The 18,000-nt window shown below is 47.9% G+C and overlaps 1 protein-coding gene across 1 annotated transcript; it reads right to left on the bottom strand.

The window, feature by feature from the left end:
• Positions 1-16,921, bottom strand: LOC129047130 (uncharacterized). Its single transcript, XM_054518443.1, is given in 12 exon segments — positions 1-90; positions 1,446-1,583; positions 4,510-4,706; positions 5,108-5,207; positions 5,885-6,002; positions 6,548-6,660; positions 10,543-10,875; positions 11,153-11,287; positions 14,717-14,848; positions 15,306-15,343; positions 16,268-16,489; positions 16,894-16,921. Coding segments are annotated over 12 exon segments (1,644 nt in total).
• Between the last annotated feature and the right edge of the window lie 1,079 nt (positions 16,922-18,000).

Here is an 18,000-nt window from a genome sequence, read left to right as displayed (position 1 = left end):
TCACAGTTTTCGCATGTCTATCCTCCTCTTCACTGAGCTGATGAGTGGTGCCAGGGTGTATGCTGGCTTGGCTGATGTTACAAATGGATGCTGTCCACAGGGAAAAAAAAAAACAAAAAACAATCATTACTTTCCCGGATCAGTGCTTCACAGGCTCAATCAGGATTGCTCTGGTTCTCAGACAGACCCAGAAAGAGGAGCAATGGGATCATCTCCCAGACGTCATGTGCAGGAGCTTGCCATCACAGGCAAACCTGGCCCAGAATCCCATTCATCCATTTATTCTGGTTTTTTGATCTTGTTGGGATTTTTGCCCTGCCAGTGCTCTAGAAATGATGCTTTCTGTCCCTGGCGTTTCTCCCTTGCAGGAAACTCCATTGACTCACATAGGTCCCTGCCTTTGCAAGACAGGCACTGTGCTGATTCCCACAGGGAGACAGAGCAGTGTCTGCCTTTCCATGCCCTGCCCCTCGTGTGCTGGATGGCACCTTCCTTCCCAGCAGGGCCAGCCCAGTGGCACTGGGCCCTGCAGTTCCCTCTCTGCCACACAACCTGGCAGTAACCCTGGCACAGTTCCCATCTGCTTGGGCGTGCCAGGCAGCAGATGGGGCTGGGACAAGTCCCTCCCAGCTGTCCCTGTTTGTGTGGCAGAAACCTCTAAGGGTGGGCTGGGGGGCACAAACCAGGGCCCCTCAGAGGCTCCCAGTGAGCCCCCCACAGCCCCTCCTGCCCACAGCCAAATCTCTGACTGCTCAGCTGGGCCTGGCTTCCTTGGGTTCCACCACCACCATTTCATGTCTCTGTACCCTGCATTGCTCTGCTTCAATTCTTTTGCCATTAGATAAAACTGAACACCCACCAAATTACAAAAGAGGGTGACAGAAACGGTCAGAGGACAGAGCAGCTCTCCTCTCAGGAAATGCGGAGGGAGGTGGAGTTACTCAGTTTTGTGAAGGACAGGCCCCAGGGAGACTTTGTTGCCACTTTCCAAGACTTCAGAGTGGTTTTGAAGAAAGTGGGGACATCTTTTTTAACAGGGCCAGTTACAATAGGATGTGGGTGAATATTTTTAAACACAAAGGAGATCTAAGCAGAGTAGGTCTAAGGAAGAACTTGTTTACTCGGAGCATGGTGCAACCCTGGCACAGGTCGCCCCAAGAGCTTGTAGGCGCCCCATCCCTGTAACCCTTCCGGCTCCAGTGGGAAAAGATTCTGAGCAACCTGATCTCTTTAAAGATGTCCCTGCTCATTGCAGCACACTTGCACCACAGGACATTTACAGGGCCCTGCCAATCCAGCCCAGTCTAGGATTCCTCACCTTTTCATTTGAAGAGCTCCAAGAGTGGAGGTGAGGAGGAAGGGGGCTCATCTGATGCCTTGGACTTGAGTGGAGGAGGAGCCCATCCCTCAGAGCCTGTTTCACCTGCAGCCCCTTTACATTTTACCTGCAGGAGTTCCTTGGCAGACCAGCGCTGCTCCTCGTCTCTCTGCAGGCAGCAGCCCAGGAAGTGACGCAGGCAAGGCGAGAATCGGTTGGGCTGCCGCAGCCGTGGGGTTCTTTTTATGGCTATCATGAGTTTAGCCTGGGGAAAAAGGAAACACCAGGTTCCACCAGGTCCTTTCACATCTCTAAGTGCTCTCCCACATCCCTTTGTTTAACCTCTGTTCTTCAGTGGTAGTTTCTGCCCTGGCAGAGACCCAGAGATGATTTTCCTTTTCCAACCAAAAACCCAAACCCTGATGCAGCCACAGCTTTTCCACCATCCCGCAGCTCTTGCCTTGGCAGCTGATTTGATTGACTGACCTAGTTAGTGGGAGCTACATCAGCAAAGGCACATTTGCTTCTCTGAGGATTCACACCAGCTTGAGAGGCTTTTTGGAAGAGGGTCTTTGCTATACTAACCAATTCTAAGGATTAGTACATGAAAGGCATCTCTGCAGTGCTTGTTGGTCCCTTGAGCATAGGTGCCTGTGGCGGTTTCAGTTCAAAACTGGGCAGAAACACTAATTTTGTCTAGTGGTTTTGTTCCCCAATTTAAGATTTCCCCAGTTCTTAGTTTTTCCCTGCTAATGTATTCAAGAGTGTGGTGGGTTTGGTGTTGGTCAATTATTAATATACTTACTTCCTGTTGTGAGCTAGGAAGATAGGATTAGGAGAAAGTAAAACAGGCTTAAAACTTTCAAAGAGTAAAAAGAAAATGTTATTAATAGCAACTAAAAGAAAGAGTAATAAGGATGAGAATAAAGCCTTCAGAACATTTCTCCTCTTCCCAGAACCTTTTCTTTCTCACTGATAATGTAAAGAAACAAAACCTAAACTTTCCAGTCCATTGACTACTTTGAAAATAGTCTTTCTTCAGTTTACTTAGGGAGAGAAGTCCCTCTTGTTACCTCTTGTTAATCTTATGGGGACTTCTCTACAAGAGGAAAAAACAGTTTTCTTGTGGTTCTTAATTTCTTCATCAATAACAGCTGCCTGGGGAACCCTGTTATCATAAAGTTTCTCTCATTTTCTAAAAGCTTTCCCCCAACTTGTTTATGGGCCATGTTGATCTATGGGGTATTGTTTTAAAGATGAGTTGTTCAAAAGTAAAAGTTTTCATTATCTATTTTTAAAATCATCTTTATCCCTAGGAAGAGAAAATCTTCTCCCGGCAGTACAGGACGATTCTTCTCTCTTTCTCTTGTTTCAACTTCTCATACAATTATAGTTACTTTAATAGCTGCTTACTTTAACGTGGAGGCCTTTGTTCACTATCAATTTGAACTCTTCATCTCCCCATAGTTTCATGTGTTATAAGAAAAAAACCTTTTTCTTCATCGTTTCTAAGAGAATTTTAGCTCTAAAATTAAAATATTTCCTCATCCCTCCCATCTGGGACTTAACTTCTCGCTCACTGATGATAATGTTTTCATATTTATTCCTTCACATACTTATATCTTGTTCTTTTCTCTCATTCGAGGGAGGATAAAAGCACTAAAAGGATTCATATTTTACCTCGAGCCTATAAATGGTCAGCCTAACACCAGTCGGACTAGGGGTTGCAAACAGGAGAAACTGGGGCTAGGGGTGCAGCTCAGATCTAATCAACCAGCCCAGGACTCAACAGTGTCACCCAGGATAATAGAGAGGAAGTTCCTCCTTCCTTCTGCCCGATGGTTGTGAGTAACTTCTGCGGAGGTCAAATCCCAGCCTGGAGCCGGGGCTACTCCCGGGGCCGGCGAGCACAGCTGGGCCCCGGGCTGGGTGCAGTGTAACAAGTAACCAAATATTACCAAGGCCGGCTCCATCTGGCTGCGCAGCACCCCCCTCTCCCTGCCCAGAAATCGATGTTAGGGGGCCGGCAGGCAGCCTGGGAGAAGCGGGGGCCTAACCCCGCGACAAGACCCGCCGGCCTGGCCCCGTAGCAGGGGCCACCTGGCCGTGTTACCTCCCTCCCAGCCAGAAGGGAAAGAAAAAGTTTCTTTCCTCTTTTAACATCTGTTTTTCACAGAGGTGTGTCCAGCTTTCCAGTGGTTAAAAGCTTTATGTCACTTCCCTAAATGTCCCTCATGTAAAACTGTAACAATGCCATAGAACAAAACTCATTAAGCTTTTTGTGCTGTTCTTGAAAACAATGGCAATTGGAAGAAAAGAAAGGAAATCCATCAGTTAATCCCCAGGGAAGGAAACAAACATTTACAATCTCATCTTCAACACAGACACATTAAGATGCCTGCACAAATGTACTGGGATGAAAATGCCTGCTTGGCCACACAGGAGCCACCTGCAGCTCTGTCTCTCAGCAGTCTGAAAATTTCAGCTTCCCATTTTTCAGCAAAAGAAAATTGTCATGGTCAGAAGAAGGAGAGGTGGCATCCCTGTGGTCACCCTCTGCTCATTTGACTACTCAAGTCAATGCATGAATGGTAGGCCCCTCCCCAAAAGTGCCAGGTTTTGGCAGGCTCTCCACATCACCAGGCTCTGGCTTGGTGACGTGGACAACGTGGCTTGGGCTATGAAAGAAACACGGTCACTAAATGTTTCAGCAGCACTGCACAAGAAGCAGAAGAGACTCTGTGGCCCTTACACCCTCATGCCCAGGTTTCAGGAGTGTTTCCCAATGAGAAGAAACTGCACGGGGGATGCAGTTCCTCTCTAGAATCCACTGTTTTAGAAACTTTGTTGGATTTGGGTTTCTTTCCTTCATTTTTGGAAAGGTAACACCACTTCTTAGATACTTGTTTCCTGTTACTGGGGCCATCTCCACAGAGAAAAGAACTGGAACCACTTATAACCCAAAGGAAAGTGTTGCCTGAGAATGGAGTTTGTTTGCATGTGGTGAGGCTTGAGTTCCCCCACTGATGCAACCAGAACTAGAGCAGATGCTGATGTGTTGCAGGGACATTTTGAGGAGGGGACCTTGGTGGAAGTAGTTCCAGCAGATGGCAATGGGATTTTGTCCAATGGCATGCAGGACATGGGACAGGTGAGAAAGACAGTGGGATCAGTGAGTATTTGCTCCTTACCGTGCCAGAACTTTCGCTCCAGTAAGGAGGTTCTTGTTCTACCATTTCAATCCCCACAATTCCAAAAGACCATACATCCACTTTGGGGCCATATGGTTGATGCATCACCACTTCAGGTGCCATCCACCAAGTAGTCCCGACTACTGAGCACCGTCTGTTCTGCTCAGGGGTGAGCTGAGCAGAGAGGCCAAAATCAGCTGAGGAGAAAGCAAAATACTGGTTTTATTTCAATTCTGTGCAATTAGGAAAGCCAGCAAAAGAATTCCCCAGTAGAAGTTGGAAAATGTGCTGTTGAATCTCCTGGCATTGGCAACTTAAAAAATCCCCCCATTTTTTACACTGCCTCCAGCAGTGGCTTTTGTTCCTTGGAAACTTTAGACTTGTAACTCCCTCCCTCTACAAGGCACACACACAGAACAAGGCCACCCTTGACTGCTTGTTCCTTGTCCTACCTCTGTGCACGTTGCAACTGTGCCCTCAGCTCACAGCGGGTGTCCCTGCGCTGCCAGCAGCACCATTTTTGGGGAGCTGGCAGTCACTCAAAGCAGCCCCACAGCCACCTCCCTGGAATGCTGCACCTGACCAAGAATATACTGACCCAGCTTGACAGAACCGTCGGTTCTGAGAAGGATGTTTCTGCTCTTCACATCTCGATGGATCACATCGTTTGAATGAAGAAAATAAAGTCCTTGCAGGCACTGAGAAAGAAAACAGAAACAGGAGGGCAAAAATGAGTGATGGGATTTCATCACACAAGAAAGGAAACAAAGAATCTAAAAGATTCCCTCTCCAGGGGAATGGGGAGTAATGGCAGAACACAGTGCCACTGAGAGGAAGAGCTTGCTGCTCCAACACTTGCAGAGCAGGTCCTTTCTGAGGAAAGGCACGTCAGCTTTTGAAAGAGCAACAGCACCTGCTGTTGTAGGCTGTCCCCTGCAAACCAGCCAGAATGACTGCTGCTGCAGTGCATGTGCTCAGAAGCAAAGAGCATTTGGGCTGCACTCCTGTCCTTTTTAGCTGAGGACTGAGAGAAATGAGTCTCTCTTTTTTCTTTGCTGCTTGTTTCAAATCCTGCCACCAGCACCTTTGCTCTCACAGGCAAGGAATGCAGTGAAGACAGGCAAAAGTTTAGCGAGGCAAGATGGAGAACAGCAAATACAAGAGGCAGAGCGAGAGTACAACAGCAGGAGATAAGAGTACTGGCACTGAGTACAGGGAGTGCAGGGGCACTGGCAGGCCTTTCACTTGAGGTCCTTTTACTTGCCCATAGCATAGCAGCCACACAGAAACAAAGCCTGGCACAGGAAATCCCTCCTGATCTGAACCCCCGTTTCCCAGACAATCTTGCCCAAGCCCTCGGAAGCACATCTCTGACCTCCCGACTGATGGCTGCAATGTGGCCTTCAAAGATGTTAGACTCATTGATGACATCTCTCAGAGTGCCTCCGTCCATGTACTCCATAACCAGCCAGAGTTCCTCGCCCAGAAGGTAGCTGAAAGAAGGAAACAAGGGCATGGAGATAAACATGCATGGCTACCTTGATTTTTTGCTTCCAGGTTTCTTGTTTCAGGTCCCTTTGTGACAAGGGCAGAATAAAAGGAATAGAGATCCCCTCTTGGCTGTGCATTGTGCATTTGCAATCTGTGCAGTCCCAAGGAGAAAGGCACAGCTGTGAAAAAGAAGATGTCTTAGATGGCCAGCAAGTGAAAAGTGCAGTTTAGTAACAGCCCAGATAAAAAACCTGTCAGGCATGGTGTTTCTGGAAATAAGCACCTCGTCTTCCTGGCATGTACAGCAATGGCAAAGGGGCGACCATCCAAGGGAAATCATCTTTGGAATAATATTCAAATTTGGTGTGCCAGAGAAGACTCATGCAGAAAAAATGCAATCTCTTCTCATCCATTGGAGATGAGTAGAGAAATATGAATAAATAATAATTTACAGCTCTACTTTCTGCCAGTGACCAAGTGGGTTTTTAACCTCTCACGTTTGCTGTATATAAATGCACATTCATGGGATAAAACCATGACCACTCACCTGTCTAAATAATTCACAACATTGGGACTCCTGTAGCACTTCATGGCCTTGATTTCATTGACAGTTACTTGCTTCCTCTTCAGTCCTTGAAGATTTATTTTCTTTATGGCCACCTAAAATGACATTGAAAATCAGTAACTCGAGAAGTTGGTGGCACGAGACCACAACGCACATGGAGCGAGTGATTTTGCAATGACACAGCTGAGCTGTGCCAAACTGCCTTGTGATGAGGCACTGCAGTAATGAGGAACTGACATTCCAACAGCCCATTTCTCTGCTCCCTTGGGAGCCAGTTACAGGACACGTGGGGCCACTGACATTTTGCCTTGACCACTTGGTAACAGTGGTGTCTCACCTATCACCGGCAAACCTCTGACCACACTCTCTGCTGCTTTGGATGGGATTCAGAAGAAGTAATCCATGCCTTAATACTCTGTGGGTACATCTTGGCCTATGGGCAGGGCTTTTAGGGACACCTTGCAGATCTCTCCCTACGTGCAGTTCCCAAGGGCAGTACTGCAGGTGGCTAAGGAACTACCAGGAACTTTCAGATGTATTTGCTGGCAGCCAGAAATGAGAATTCAGGACTCTGAAGCTGTAGCCCCAAAGAGCAGTGAGGTGCTCGAAGGCACCACCTTTGTTTTAGCAATGGAGAGCGAGTGAGCGCGTCCTTCTCGGAAAGGAACCGCTGCGCTCCGTGCCTTCCTTCCGAGGAAGGCTGAGGAGGACAAAGTCCCAAATGTATTTTGCAGGCTGGCACCAGTCTGTGCTTCTTGTGCCTTTTCAGCACAGCTCTGCCCAAAGCTCCAGCCCCAGCTCACACCAGAGGGGAAAGCCCCTCAAGAGCAGCAGAGTTTGCAGGGCCTGTTGACATCTACCTCTCTCCCTGTGGCATTGTTGAGTGCTCGGCAAACATCTCCAAAACTCCTAGAAACAAAACAGAAGCAGAGAAAGGAGAAGCCATTTAGATCTTGCAGTGAAAGCCAGCCCACACAGGAGATCTGTGCTGTAAATGTCTAAAACCTGCAGGATGCAGGAGGGCTCTGCCAGAAGGCAGATGATGCATTTTCCTCCCAAGTGCATGGGCACTGGGCCTGTCCCTGAAGTGTTGGGCTTTACTGTCTCAGCTCCTAAAGACAGCTTCTTCTTTCCTCTTGGGTTTCAGTTTCTAAACTGTGCAGTTTCTATCCTGACCACAGAGTATTTCCTTCAGCAAATTCTTGGAAAGAAATGTTCCTGAGAACTGTTAGCTCACAGCTTTGATAGGGGGTATGCTGCTCTTTCAGGCAAGCAAGACTACTTTTTCATTAGTGGGCCAGTATGATTTTGAGACATCCAAAAATGATAAATTGACACAGAACTGTTCCATACTTGTGTGACAAGGAGACCTTCAAGGTCCTGTTCCTTGATGCAGGCAAGACCTTGGCAGCATGGAGATGTCACTGACAATGCCTTCTGAGCCTACTCACAAATTCTGAGCAGCACTGAGAGATGGGACAATCTATCCCCAGTGTGTGAACATCTTTGCAGCTGGCCTGACTTCACGCTGGATAGACATTCCACCAGAAAAACACCTGGCCCATGGTTGTGCAGGAGTAACTGCGGTTGGACTCACCCGCTGCCAATATATTCCAGCTCAGTGTATTTCTTCACAGGATTTTCAATGGGGTTCACCATTCTCCCTGAGGGAAACAAAATGCGGGATGCTGACTTGAAAGCACAGATCCCAGCTTCCAGGAGGTACAAAAGGCAGCCCCACTCTCTGGAGCTCTGAGCCCTTTGGAGTTTGCTGGGTAACAACAACAATCACAACAGCAACAGGACAGGCAGCCCTGCAGTACAGATGGCTGGCACAGAGACTGATTTTGTACAGTCCTTTGAAGAGTTCTCTTTGACAAGAAACAAAGCACAGGGAGATGCATTTCCAGGAGAGGAGGACATCTTCTCCACCTTTCAGCAATTTGCCAAAAGAATGCCTTCCCATTTGTAAACCAGAGCAGCTCATGCTAGAGCTAATCCCAACGGGCCTTTCAGCATCAGGACCCTCACCTGTTTATGAGCAGGCTGAGCTCAAAGATGCCCCTCTCCCAGCTAAGGAAGGCTCCAGCCTCTGCAGTCCCAGCAACCCTCAGGGACAGGGCAGCTAGCACAACAAGGCTGGCAAAGCCCAAGCATGAGCACTGACAGGCACTGATGGGAAGAAGCCAGAGTGAGCCTGAGCCCCTTACAAGCTGTTGCTCCCATTCAGAACACAACAGGATGGGCTTTGAGATCAGCCCCACCGAGGCACAGATCAATGCCCTTTTTGTCCCAGCAGGTGATGGTAGACACAGAATCCACCGGGCTCTGGTCTCAGCCCCACCAGGTCTTATCTGAGAGCACAGCACTGTCAGATGTTCCAGGCAAGATGCAGATTCATTGGGTGGTGCTGCAGAATCACGAAGGACTTGATGTGTTTTCCTAGGGACTGATCTGAGCAGGGCTTGGGCCAATGGCTAGGATTCTAACAGTCATGGGAAAGAGTGGGAATTGGGTATGGAAAAGTGCCATTGATCTTGATCTGAGGAATAGACCATAGCTGGGCTGGAGGCTTCTCCTGAGAAATGCCTGCATTACACTTTTATCTGATCACACCACTTGGATGTGTCTCTTGGACACATCTTAATAAGCGTAAAACTAGAAGATTAAATAAAAGTTGTTCTAAAAGTATTGCTTTTTTCTTTGGGGGCACATGGAAAACACCTTGTGCTCTCTATTTGTCCTGTAACCTGATGTTCTTTCAAAGTAGTTCTCTTTGACAAAAAGATAGCATTCTCATGAAAATAAACTGCAGATGTAGTAATAGTAACATTAACAGTCATAAAAATGACATCAGCAGGACATGTGAGGCAGATGGGCTCCTTCAGGATAGAGAAAAACAAAGTCCACCAAAAAAACCCCACAAACAAAATAAACAAATAAAACCCCACAAAAAAAAAAAACAAAACCCACAAATAAAAAAAAAAGCAACAAGAAAACTGAAAACAAACACCCACAAAAACAAAACCAAACCAAAACAAAAAAAAGCCCAATAAAAAATCCCCAGCCAAAAAGATAATACTCCAAAGCCAGTCCAATTCACCCAGAGCGCTCTCCCGCTGCCTCAGAGCCAGCACTTCCTCTGGGGAGTCCTAAATGGCCCTGTGACACCAAACGCAGGAGGAGCATTTGGTACAGCTCTGCTGACACCTGCACACAACACACTGTCCCTCAGACAAGAAACACCCCAGACGTACCCAGCATCTCCAGGTACTTCTCCTCAGTCTCCTGGTTTGGAGCAGCCATGCTGCTCTCAGCACTGGAGATGAACAAACTGCCCGAGATCGAGATCCCAGGTTTGACAACAGAGGTTCCTCGAGGTGATGCTGCTGCGGCAGCAGCTTTAGTGCCAGAGCCCGTGTAGATGTGCTCAACCTCGTGCACTTCTGGTGGGCATTGTTCCTGTGCCTCATGCCGACCTTGGGGCTCTTCATTGCCAGACATTCGCTGTAAGTCTTCGCAGGCTGCCCGGTGAGATGTCAACACTTGCACCTCAAGTCAAACAGAACAAAGCAGTCAGACACTACAGCTTGTCCCTGTCAGCCAGGAGTCATCCACTGTGAGAAAAGGGAAAGAACAGATTGACAGAGGATACAGACAGCTTGTTCCAATCCTCCATCTGGGTCACCACATTCCACTGTAAAAACACCTCAAGAAACAAGGAGAGCAGGAACAGGCCAGCAGGAATCAATTTGGATGACTACTGGCCAAAAGGCCAAAGGACGAGTTTCACTGTCAAGGGCAGCAGTGGAGATTCAGCACACCAGGAAATGTCCTTCAGAGTGACTGTGATACATACTACAGCAGGACAGCACTCAGAGGCATGGCCCCACTCCCTGCTGCTCTGAGTGGAAAGGCAAGAAGGGCAGAAACCACCAGCTTGGTGACTGCAGTGACTGCATCCCTCTTTCACTCACTTGCTTTTGCAGAGCCTGAGGGAGGGGATTAGCTTTCTCTCTGATGATTTTCATGTCTTCCTCAAGCCTCTTCTCCAATGCCCTGATCCTAGCATCAGTTTTCTGCAGCTCTGCCTGCAGGTATTCCTTGATGTTCTGTAAACAAGGAGGGAGAGGACGCCTTATGACTGGAGTGGCTGCCACTCTTTCACTCACCTGGTTTTGTTGATCGCCCCTCTGTTGATGGAGATTCTCCTCTTGAATTCTTCCTATGTCTTCCTTGTTCCTCCTCTTCACTGCCATGATGGCACTCTGAGCTTCGGGCAGCTCTGCTTGTGGCTCTGCCTTCATCTTCTGTACACACAAATGCAGAGCAAGTGACTGGGAGCTGCCATCAGGCTCAGCTTTTTCCTCTTGCAGCCTTAAAATCACATCTATTCAGCCACTTCTTTCTGCTTCCCTCCCCACATCTGCTTCCAGTGTAAGCCTCCTGTCCCAGGGCTGATCTCTGCAGATTCCAAGGCTCTGTGCTTCCAGTGCCTGTGGGACTCCTGGCCTCCTCAGTCCCAAGAGCTCTGGTTTATGCCCCTCTTCCTGCCCTTCCCTCTGTCCCCTGGCCAGTCAGGCTTACCTGGCCATTCTCCTGTGGCTCTTCCACCTGCTGCCTGAGCTGCTCTTCCTGCTCTCGCGCTGGGAACAGCTCTCCCTGAGTCTGCCATGGCATCTCTGATGAAGCAATCTGCTCCTGCTCTCTCTCTAGAAGCACCTGCACAGAAAGCAAGAGAAGATGGGTTTCAACTTCCCACAGGACCTTTGTGGGCCAAGACTCAAAGACTGCTGGGCTCACACGTTCCCAAAGCACTGTGCTGCTGCTCTGCTGGGTCATTCTCTGTTCGAGGGGAGGCACAGATTCCAAAGTGACCCTGGCCCTACAGTCAGGGGCCATCTGGGTCTGAAGCTCCAACAGCCTCTCAGGCAGCTGACAGGGAAGGTGTGGCATTTCTCAAGGGTCTGCTGAGGGCCTCCCTCTGCTTCTGCCATGTCCTGTTTGTCTTTCAGTAGTGACTGACACCCCACCCTGTCCCACAGCTCCATCCTGGCTCTGCAGGTGGCTTCCTGGGTGAGCTTACTCCTTTGTGAGAGACACTTCTGGAGTTCATGTTCTCTTCAGGCCTGCACCAGCATTCCTCCTTCCTGACATCTACACTCTTGTTAGAAAACCTGGTCATTCAAGAGATGAGGATGCATGCAAAGATCTCTGATGGAAGTCAGAGAACCTCTGTGGCCATCTCAGTATATGGAGGAGGACCAAGAATTCTCAGTCTCTGTCAACTGAGAATTCTGACCAGCCCTAACATAGTTTCTCCTAAGGCCCCATCAACGAATGCACTTACACAGCCCTGGGGATGCCAGTGAAGGAAACCATGTGTCATGTATGGCACGTATGAGCAAAGTTGCTAGACCCCAACTACAGCATGGGATACTTCCACTCCCTTAGGACATGCAAAATTTTAAAGGATAAAAAGAAGGCTTCAGGTCAGAAAAGGCTGGAGTAGGAAAACATGAGGGGAAAAAATAACCATCTCTGGAGGGGGAAACATCTCTGCCTGCTCAGAATCAGTCAATGGAACTTGTCTCTACTCCTCTCCTGAAGGGATGCCTTTAGCTGAGCTTTGCATCTTCCACTGCTTTGGACAGAACCAGGAAGATTCAAATAGATGGACAGATTGACAGATCTCACTTTCATAATCTCTCTTTACTGTACTGTGGTATTTACATTTTCTTAACAGAGAGAGATATAATTCTCTCTCCTAGGTTTTTTTAAGGGAAGGTAGTGAGAAACTTAGAGAAAACAATTATTATCTCTACTTGCTGTTCTTGTTGTTTAGTACATGTAGAATGTGTTATAGTGATTTTTTACTGAAAGCAATTTGTTAAGTGGATTTTAGTGATAGTTGTTTAGCTTGATTAGCTAATTAGATAAAAGCTGTGTCGTGACTGTCTCCAGACAGTCACGAGTTTTTCTTTAGTATCTTTTTAGTATAGTATCTCTTTAGTATAGTTTTAATATAGTACTAGTGTAATATAGCTAAAGAAAGCATTTGTTTAACCTTTAAATCACAGAGTCAAAGCACATTATTCGCCACGTGGGGGTAACCCTGAATCAATACTGTCCTTTCTGTCGCTACACATATCAACATTCGGTAGCACTGCCCCGATCAGCAGCCATCCTGAACTTGATCTCCTGTTGCTTCAGTAACCCACACTCTTGGGGAATTTGAAGCATGGGGTCCATAAGTGAGTCCTTATGGAATGCAATCAGACCCAGAGCATTGCACTGGGAACTGCACTCTTTGTGCATGTGTGCTCGGGCAAGTTCTTCTCTTGGACTCGACCACACTCATGGTGCTAAAGTGGCTGGAATCAGAAATGTAGCCCAGCCCCTCCCAGCTCCTCTAAACTCTGAGGACCAGCTGGAAGGCAAGGGCATTGATTTCCTGCTCAATTCCCAAACACAACACACACTGATTCCCTCAACTGCCAAAAGACACGGGAGCTGTTAACCTGAAAGTGATGTGCAATCCCTACTGGCTGGTCTGGCACCAGAACAGCTCCTTCTGCACCAACATCCCTGCCCCAAACTATGTGTTCTTGTGCAAAAATACTGGATCTTCCAGAACTGCCTCCTTGCAAACTAAAATTCTAGCAGAATTTCTGCCAGTGCTGGAAAAGGGCAGGAAAGATTGAGAAAAAGCTCCCTTGCTCCCTGGAGAAGGAGAAATTACACAAGGCTTCTCCTTCTAGCAAGCAAACAAACAAATAAACAAAAAAAAAAAAAAAAAATGAAAGCGTTACCTACTCCAGTGTCTAAAGCACTTGAATGCAGTGAAGGGATGTTTGGCAGGGAAACAGCCCTTGTGTGGAGCATTGGATCTATGGATCTAAGGCAGGGATTGATGGAAGTCTGCCTGAAGGTCCCTCAAGAGCCTCCCATTGTCCAGGCTAAAGCTCCCTCAGCACCTCCTCACTGGCCTTGTGCTGCACCCCCTTGCCCAGCTCCCCTGTCCTTCTGTGCACGCGCTGCAGCCCCTCAAGGACTTTCTGCTGCCCAGGGGCCCACAAGTGCACCCAGCACTGCAGCTGTGGCCGCAGCGCTGCCCAGCACAGGGCCACGCTCACTGCCCTGCTCCTGCTGCCCCACTGCTGCTGACACAGGCCACCATGCCCTGGGCCTTCTTGGCCACCTGGCCACACGCTGCCTCATCTTCAGCTGCTCAAGGCCGCCAGCACCTCTGGCTCCTTTTGGCCCACGCAGCTCCCCTGCCACTATGGTGCCCATTTCACTTCAGATACAGCAGGCACCATTGCAAGATGTACATCCTGGTTTTAGCATCACAGGACAGCAGTCAAGGACTTGCAGCTTTGCTCCCATTCTAAGCTCCAATGCAGTTTTCAAAGCAAACTACACAATTGAAAGTACCAACAGACACATGCAGCATCTGGTTTTTGCCTCAGAAGAAGGGTTCAGAGTTACTCACTTTGTTTCTTTTGCTACACTAGACAAGAATGGCCCCCCCAGCTTCATGGACAACACAGTCATCTCCTTGCAGCTTATCAAAGACCAAGAAACAGGCAGACTCAGAGCACCTATCTGCTCTGCTACTGGCTGCTCTGCCTGAAGAGGCAACAGAGCAACCTGGCAACAAAGGCACCCAAATCCCTGACTTCAAGCAGCAACTCTCCATCCCCAGTGTGTCTCTGAAATAGTCCCAAGTAAGCACACCCAAGAAGTTTGTGGGGACAAAGCACCACAAAGAGTTTGTGTGGTCAGATCAACTTTTTTTATGCCTGCAGCTACTTGGCCAGTCTGGGCAGGGGGACAGGTCACTCAATGCCACAGTGTCCCCTGTGTATCTGACAAGGCTGAGCACAGTGTCTTTGACATGCTCCCTGCTCTGGGAACAGGGAGCCTTCATGCTTCAGGCTGGCCCCTATCAAAATGCCGGGAAGCTGGTGCCTAAACATGACAGACCAAAGCCCATTGTCCAGCTGTCACAGGCTGGGGGCAATCACTAGGTTCTGGCAGGACTCCAGCACCCAGCATCCTCAGCCAGCAACAGCAAAGTGCTGGCTGGTCAGAAACTTGCAGCTCTGCCTTGCACTAAAGACAGCACTGCACACAACTGGCACTTACTGGCTCAGAATGTTCAGGCTGTGGTGTGACCACAGCTGGAGGCTGGCGCTCATCCACCTCATTTGCCTCCTCTTTGGCCTCCTCTCCGTGAGCAGAGGGAGCCAGAGGAGAGACTGCTGTTGATTCTGTGATCTGTGGACAGACATCAGTGTGAGGGACATTGGTTACCTATAATTTATAACCTTATTTCTATTCAGCACTTTATTCTATTCAGCTCTATTTCTACAACCAGCTGTACTAAGGACAAATCAGAAACTTTGATAACAATGGGATTCTAAGTCACTGCGACTAAATTTAAATGGGCAAATTCAACAGAATTGCTAATCGTTCTGAATTAGACATTATGCCCTGGCTATAGCAAGAAGCAACATTCTCTCTGCAAAATGAGCTTTTCATTCCTTGAAAGTTCTGAAATGGAAAATTAGGAAATAGCCAGCGATGCCTTTGTTATTGCTGCTGCAGACATGGAAATGGATTTTCTTTCAGCCTACTCAGCTGGCCCTCTACACTCTACTGCCACAGGCCAAGCTCACAGCTTGCTCTACAATTCTTAAGCACCAGGAACATGAAATGTTCCTATCTCACTCACCTCAGGATCAGCACCTCTGAATACACGGATCATGTGATCTGGAGTGGGCAAGGGAAAATAAACAAGTGCTGTGAGAAAACTGCCTGGGCTGCTGAATCCCACAGAAGAGAAGTCAACCCAAAGAGAGAGTATTTTTCTTTATCAACATCCCTCCACGTGACATAGTTCTTTCACACAGCCAGCAAGAGATCAGGACAATAATCTTGGATGTGCCTACACTTCGGCCTGTTTAACCAGTAAATGAATACAAACATGATCAAGAAAATGCAAATTGTTCTTCAACACTCACTGCTTCTGTTCTGTCCAACAGATAAAGCAACTTTTGCTCTCTTGTCTTTCATGTACTTTAAAAAAAAAAAGAAGTTGCATGCACTAATTCCCATTAAGTTGCTGAAAACAGTCACCCAGAAAAGCTTCCCCCAAATCCCCCTGAGCTGTGGCAGTTCTATTGTGAAACAGCACAGCAGCATCTCCAGGGCTCAGGACTCACTGCTTTAGAGTTTGCACTTCGCTGCAAAGGGAATCACTATTTTAGCACTCAGTCAAGGGTCAAAATAGACAGTCAAACCCTTTCATTACAAAATTTAGAATAAAAGAAGCTTTCCCTGAGTTCTGGGGAGAACTACAAAGTCTTTAGAAGGCCTTCTGAGAAGGCCTCCCAGTCTGCATTTTGGAAGTTGTCCTGCTTGATCCAACAAACTGAGGAAATGACAGACTCTGCTGCCACAGACTCTCCCGTGGAGGGAACAGAAGCCCTGCAGGTTCCTTTGCAAATGCTGTCCCTGTGGCTACTGACACCCCCTTTTTAGCTGAACACCTTGACAGGAGCTTTACCAAAGCAGTGGCATCCTAATGCTCTTTCTCTTTCAAAATCAATTTAGTCACTAAGAAAGAGCAGGAAGACATGCAAAAGCCAGGTTAGGTTACATCCTAACCTAAATAGAGTTGAAACCTCTACTTACTTGCCAGGCTAGTTGTGAAATAGGCAAAATAAACAGTGCCATACATGGTGCAAACTGCAGCAGCGAGTTGTTCAATCATTGTAGCACTGTTGTTCAAGTTTACACTAACACTAGAAAAACGAAGACTCCTGTCAGTGTGCAGCTACACACTGACAAAGGCCACAATCAGGAGGATGCTCCTGATCTCAGCAAGCCCTAGGGTTGCTCTGGCACTGAGGCCTTCTGTGCAACAAGGCAACCTTCAGATGTCACTACGACGATGTGGCAACCATGCCCTGACATCACAAAGCAAAGTATGACAAAGCAAAGCATCACAAAGCATGTTAGTCTGTGAATTTATGCCAAGCACTAACCAACCTTCCCTACAGCAAACACAAAATGGCCTTGGAAGTTCTCCTCTGTCACAAAGCAGCACAAATTCCCCTCATGGGCCAAAGCCTGTTGTTCAAGGGATCCAAGAGGAACTTCAAGTGTGCCCCAAGCACCTACAGCCTGTACCCCAACCGAGCCCTCAGATGGGACACAAGCAAAGGAAATCAGACCAAGAAAATGGCCCAAAGCATTATACAGAACCAGGAGAGAAAGCACTATTGGCATAGCGGCTAAAGTAATTCCTAACAAATTACCCCATATATCTGCATGTTTATTGGACATCCCCAGGGCTGCCCTGTATGTACATCTCTTCCTCTGCTCTGCCTTTCTTCCCCTTTGGAAGCAGTCAAATTGGCAGCATCTGCCCAGCAGCAGCAGCTGCTCCAAGCTGGGAACGCGACTGGCGGTGCTGATTTCCAGAGGCTCCTGTGTCCCAGGGGAAGCCAAGGCAGGAGCAGTTGAACGGTGCTGGCGCTGCTGCTGCTCTGTGCCAGAGAGCCCCGGCTGGGCAGGGCACGGTGCCCACTGCGCTGCGGGCTCCTTCTCCTGCCACAGCTGGGCACACCTGGGAACAAGGCATGACAACTTGTGGGCAAACCAAGGGGTTTCTGGGGCTGCACTGCTCTGCACACACCCAGGACACCTGCAGCACAGAACCTTGGTCCCCTGAAAGGTAAACAAGATGGAAACAGCTGGAAAATATTTCATTTCAACCATTCTTTACGCTTCAATAGAAATGACCAAAATGAAAGTTACCGAGCAGGGAGTGATCCACACTGCCAGCTCAGTGTGAGAACAGAGGCATTATTTTATTTCAGTGCTGGGTGCGTGAGGAATCGCTTCCCTGAAACATGCACACCCACGTGTTAGTATCCATGGAACTAGGACATTACTTTCATTACTTTTATTCATTACTTTGCTCAAACTCACAGACTAAACATTCTCACAAAGTATTTGACATGCTTAAATCACTTCCACCAAATTACTGACATTTAGAGTAGGGGTCTCTTGAGGGTCTCTGGTGGACATGTGGTGAACATCCCATTCCTCAAATTCTCCTTCCATGGTTAAGAGCTTTCTTCTCCTTGAATGCATTTTTTGGCTGGAAATGCAATTGCACTTTCTGCCTCATGTAGAAATACCAGGGCTGCACAAACAATGGCCAGCAGGCCATATCCCGAAGGCACTGCAGCATGGAGTTGAGAAGGAAAAAGACCCTTCCCCAATTCCTAACCATACCAAAACCACCATAATTGGGACTTTTCATCTTCTGAATGTAGAGTTGATTCACAGGGTGACAAGGGAATCTTCCAATGGAGTTGAAATTTGGTAGAGTTTTTATTCTGAGTCCTACTCAGACT

The sequence above is a fragment of the Molothrus ater genome, unplaced genomic scaffold (assembly GCF_012460135.2).
Source record: "Molothrus ater isolate BHLD 08-10-18 breed brown headed cowbird unplaced genomic scaffold, BPBGC_Mater_1.1 matUn_MA566, whole genome shotgun sequence".
Taxonomy (NCBI): Eukaryota; Metazoa; Chordata; class Aves; order Passeriformes; family Icteridae; genus Molothrus; species Molothrus ater.
This window is presented reverse-complemented; position numbering and strand designations above follow the sequence as displayed.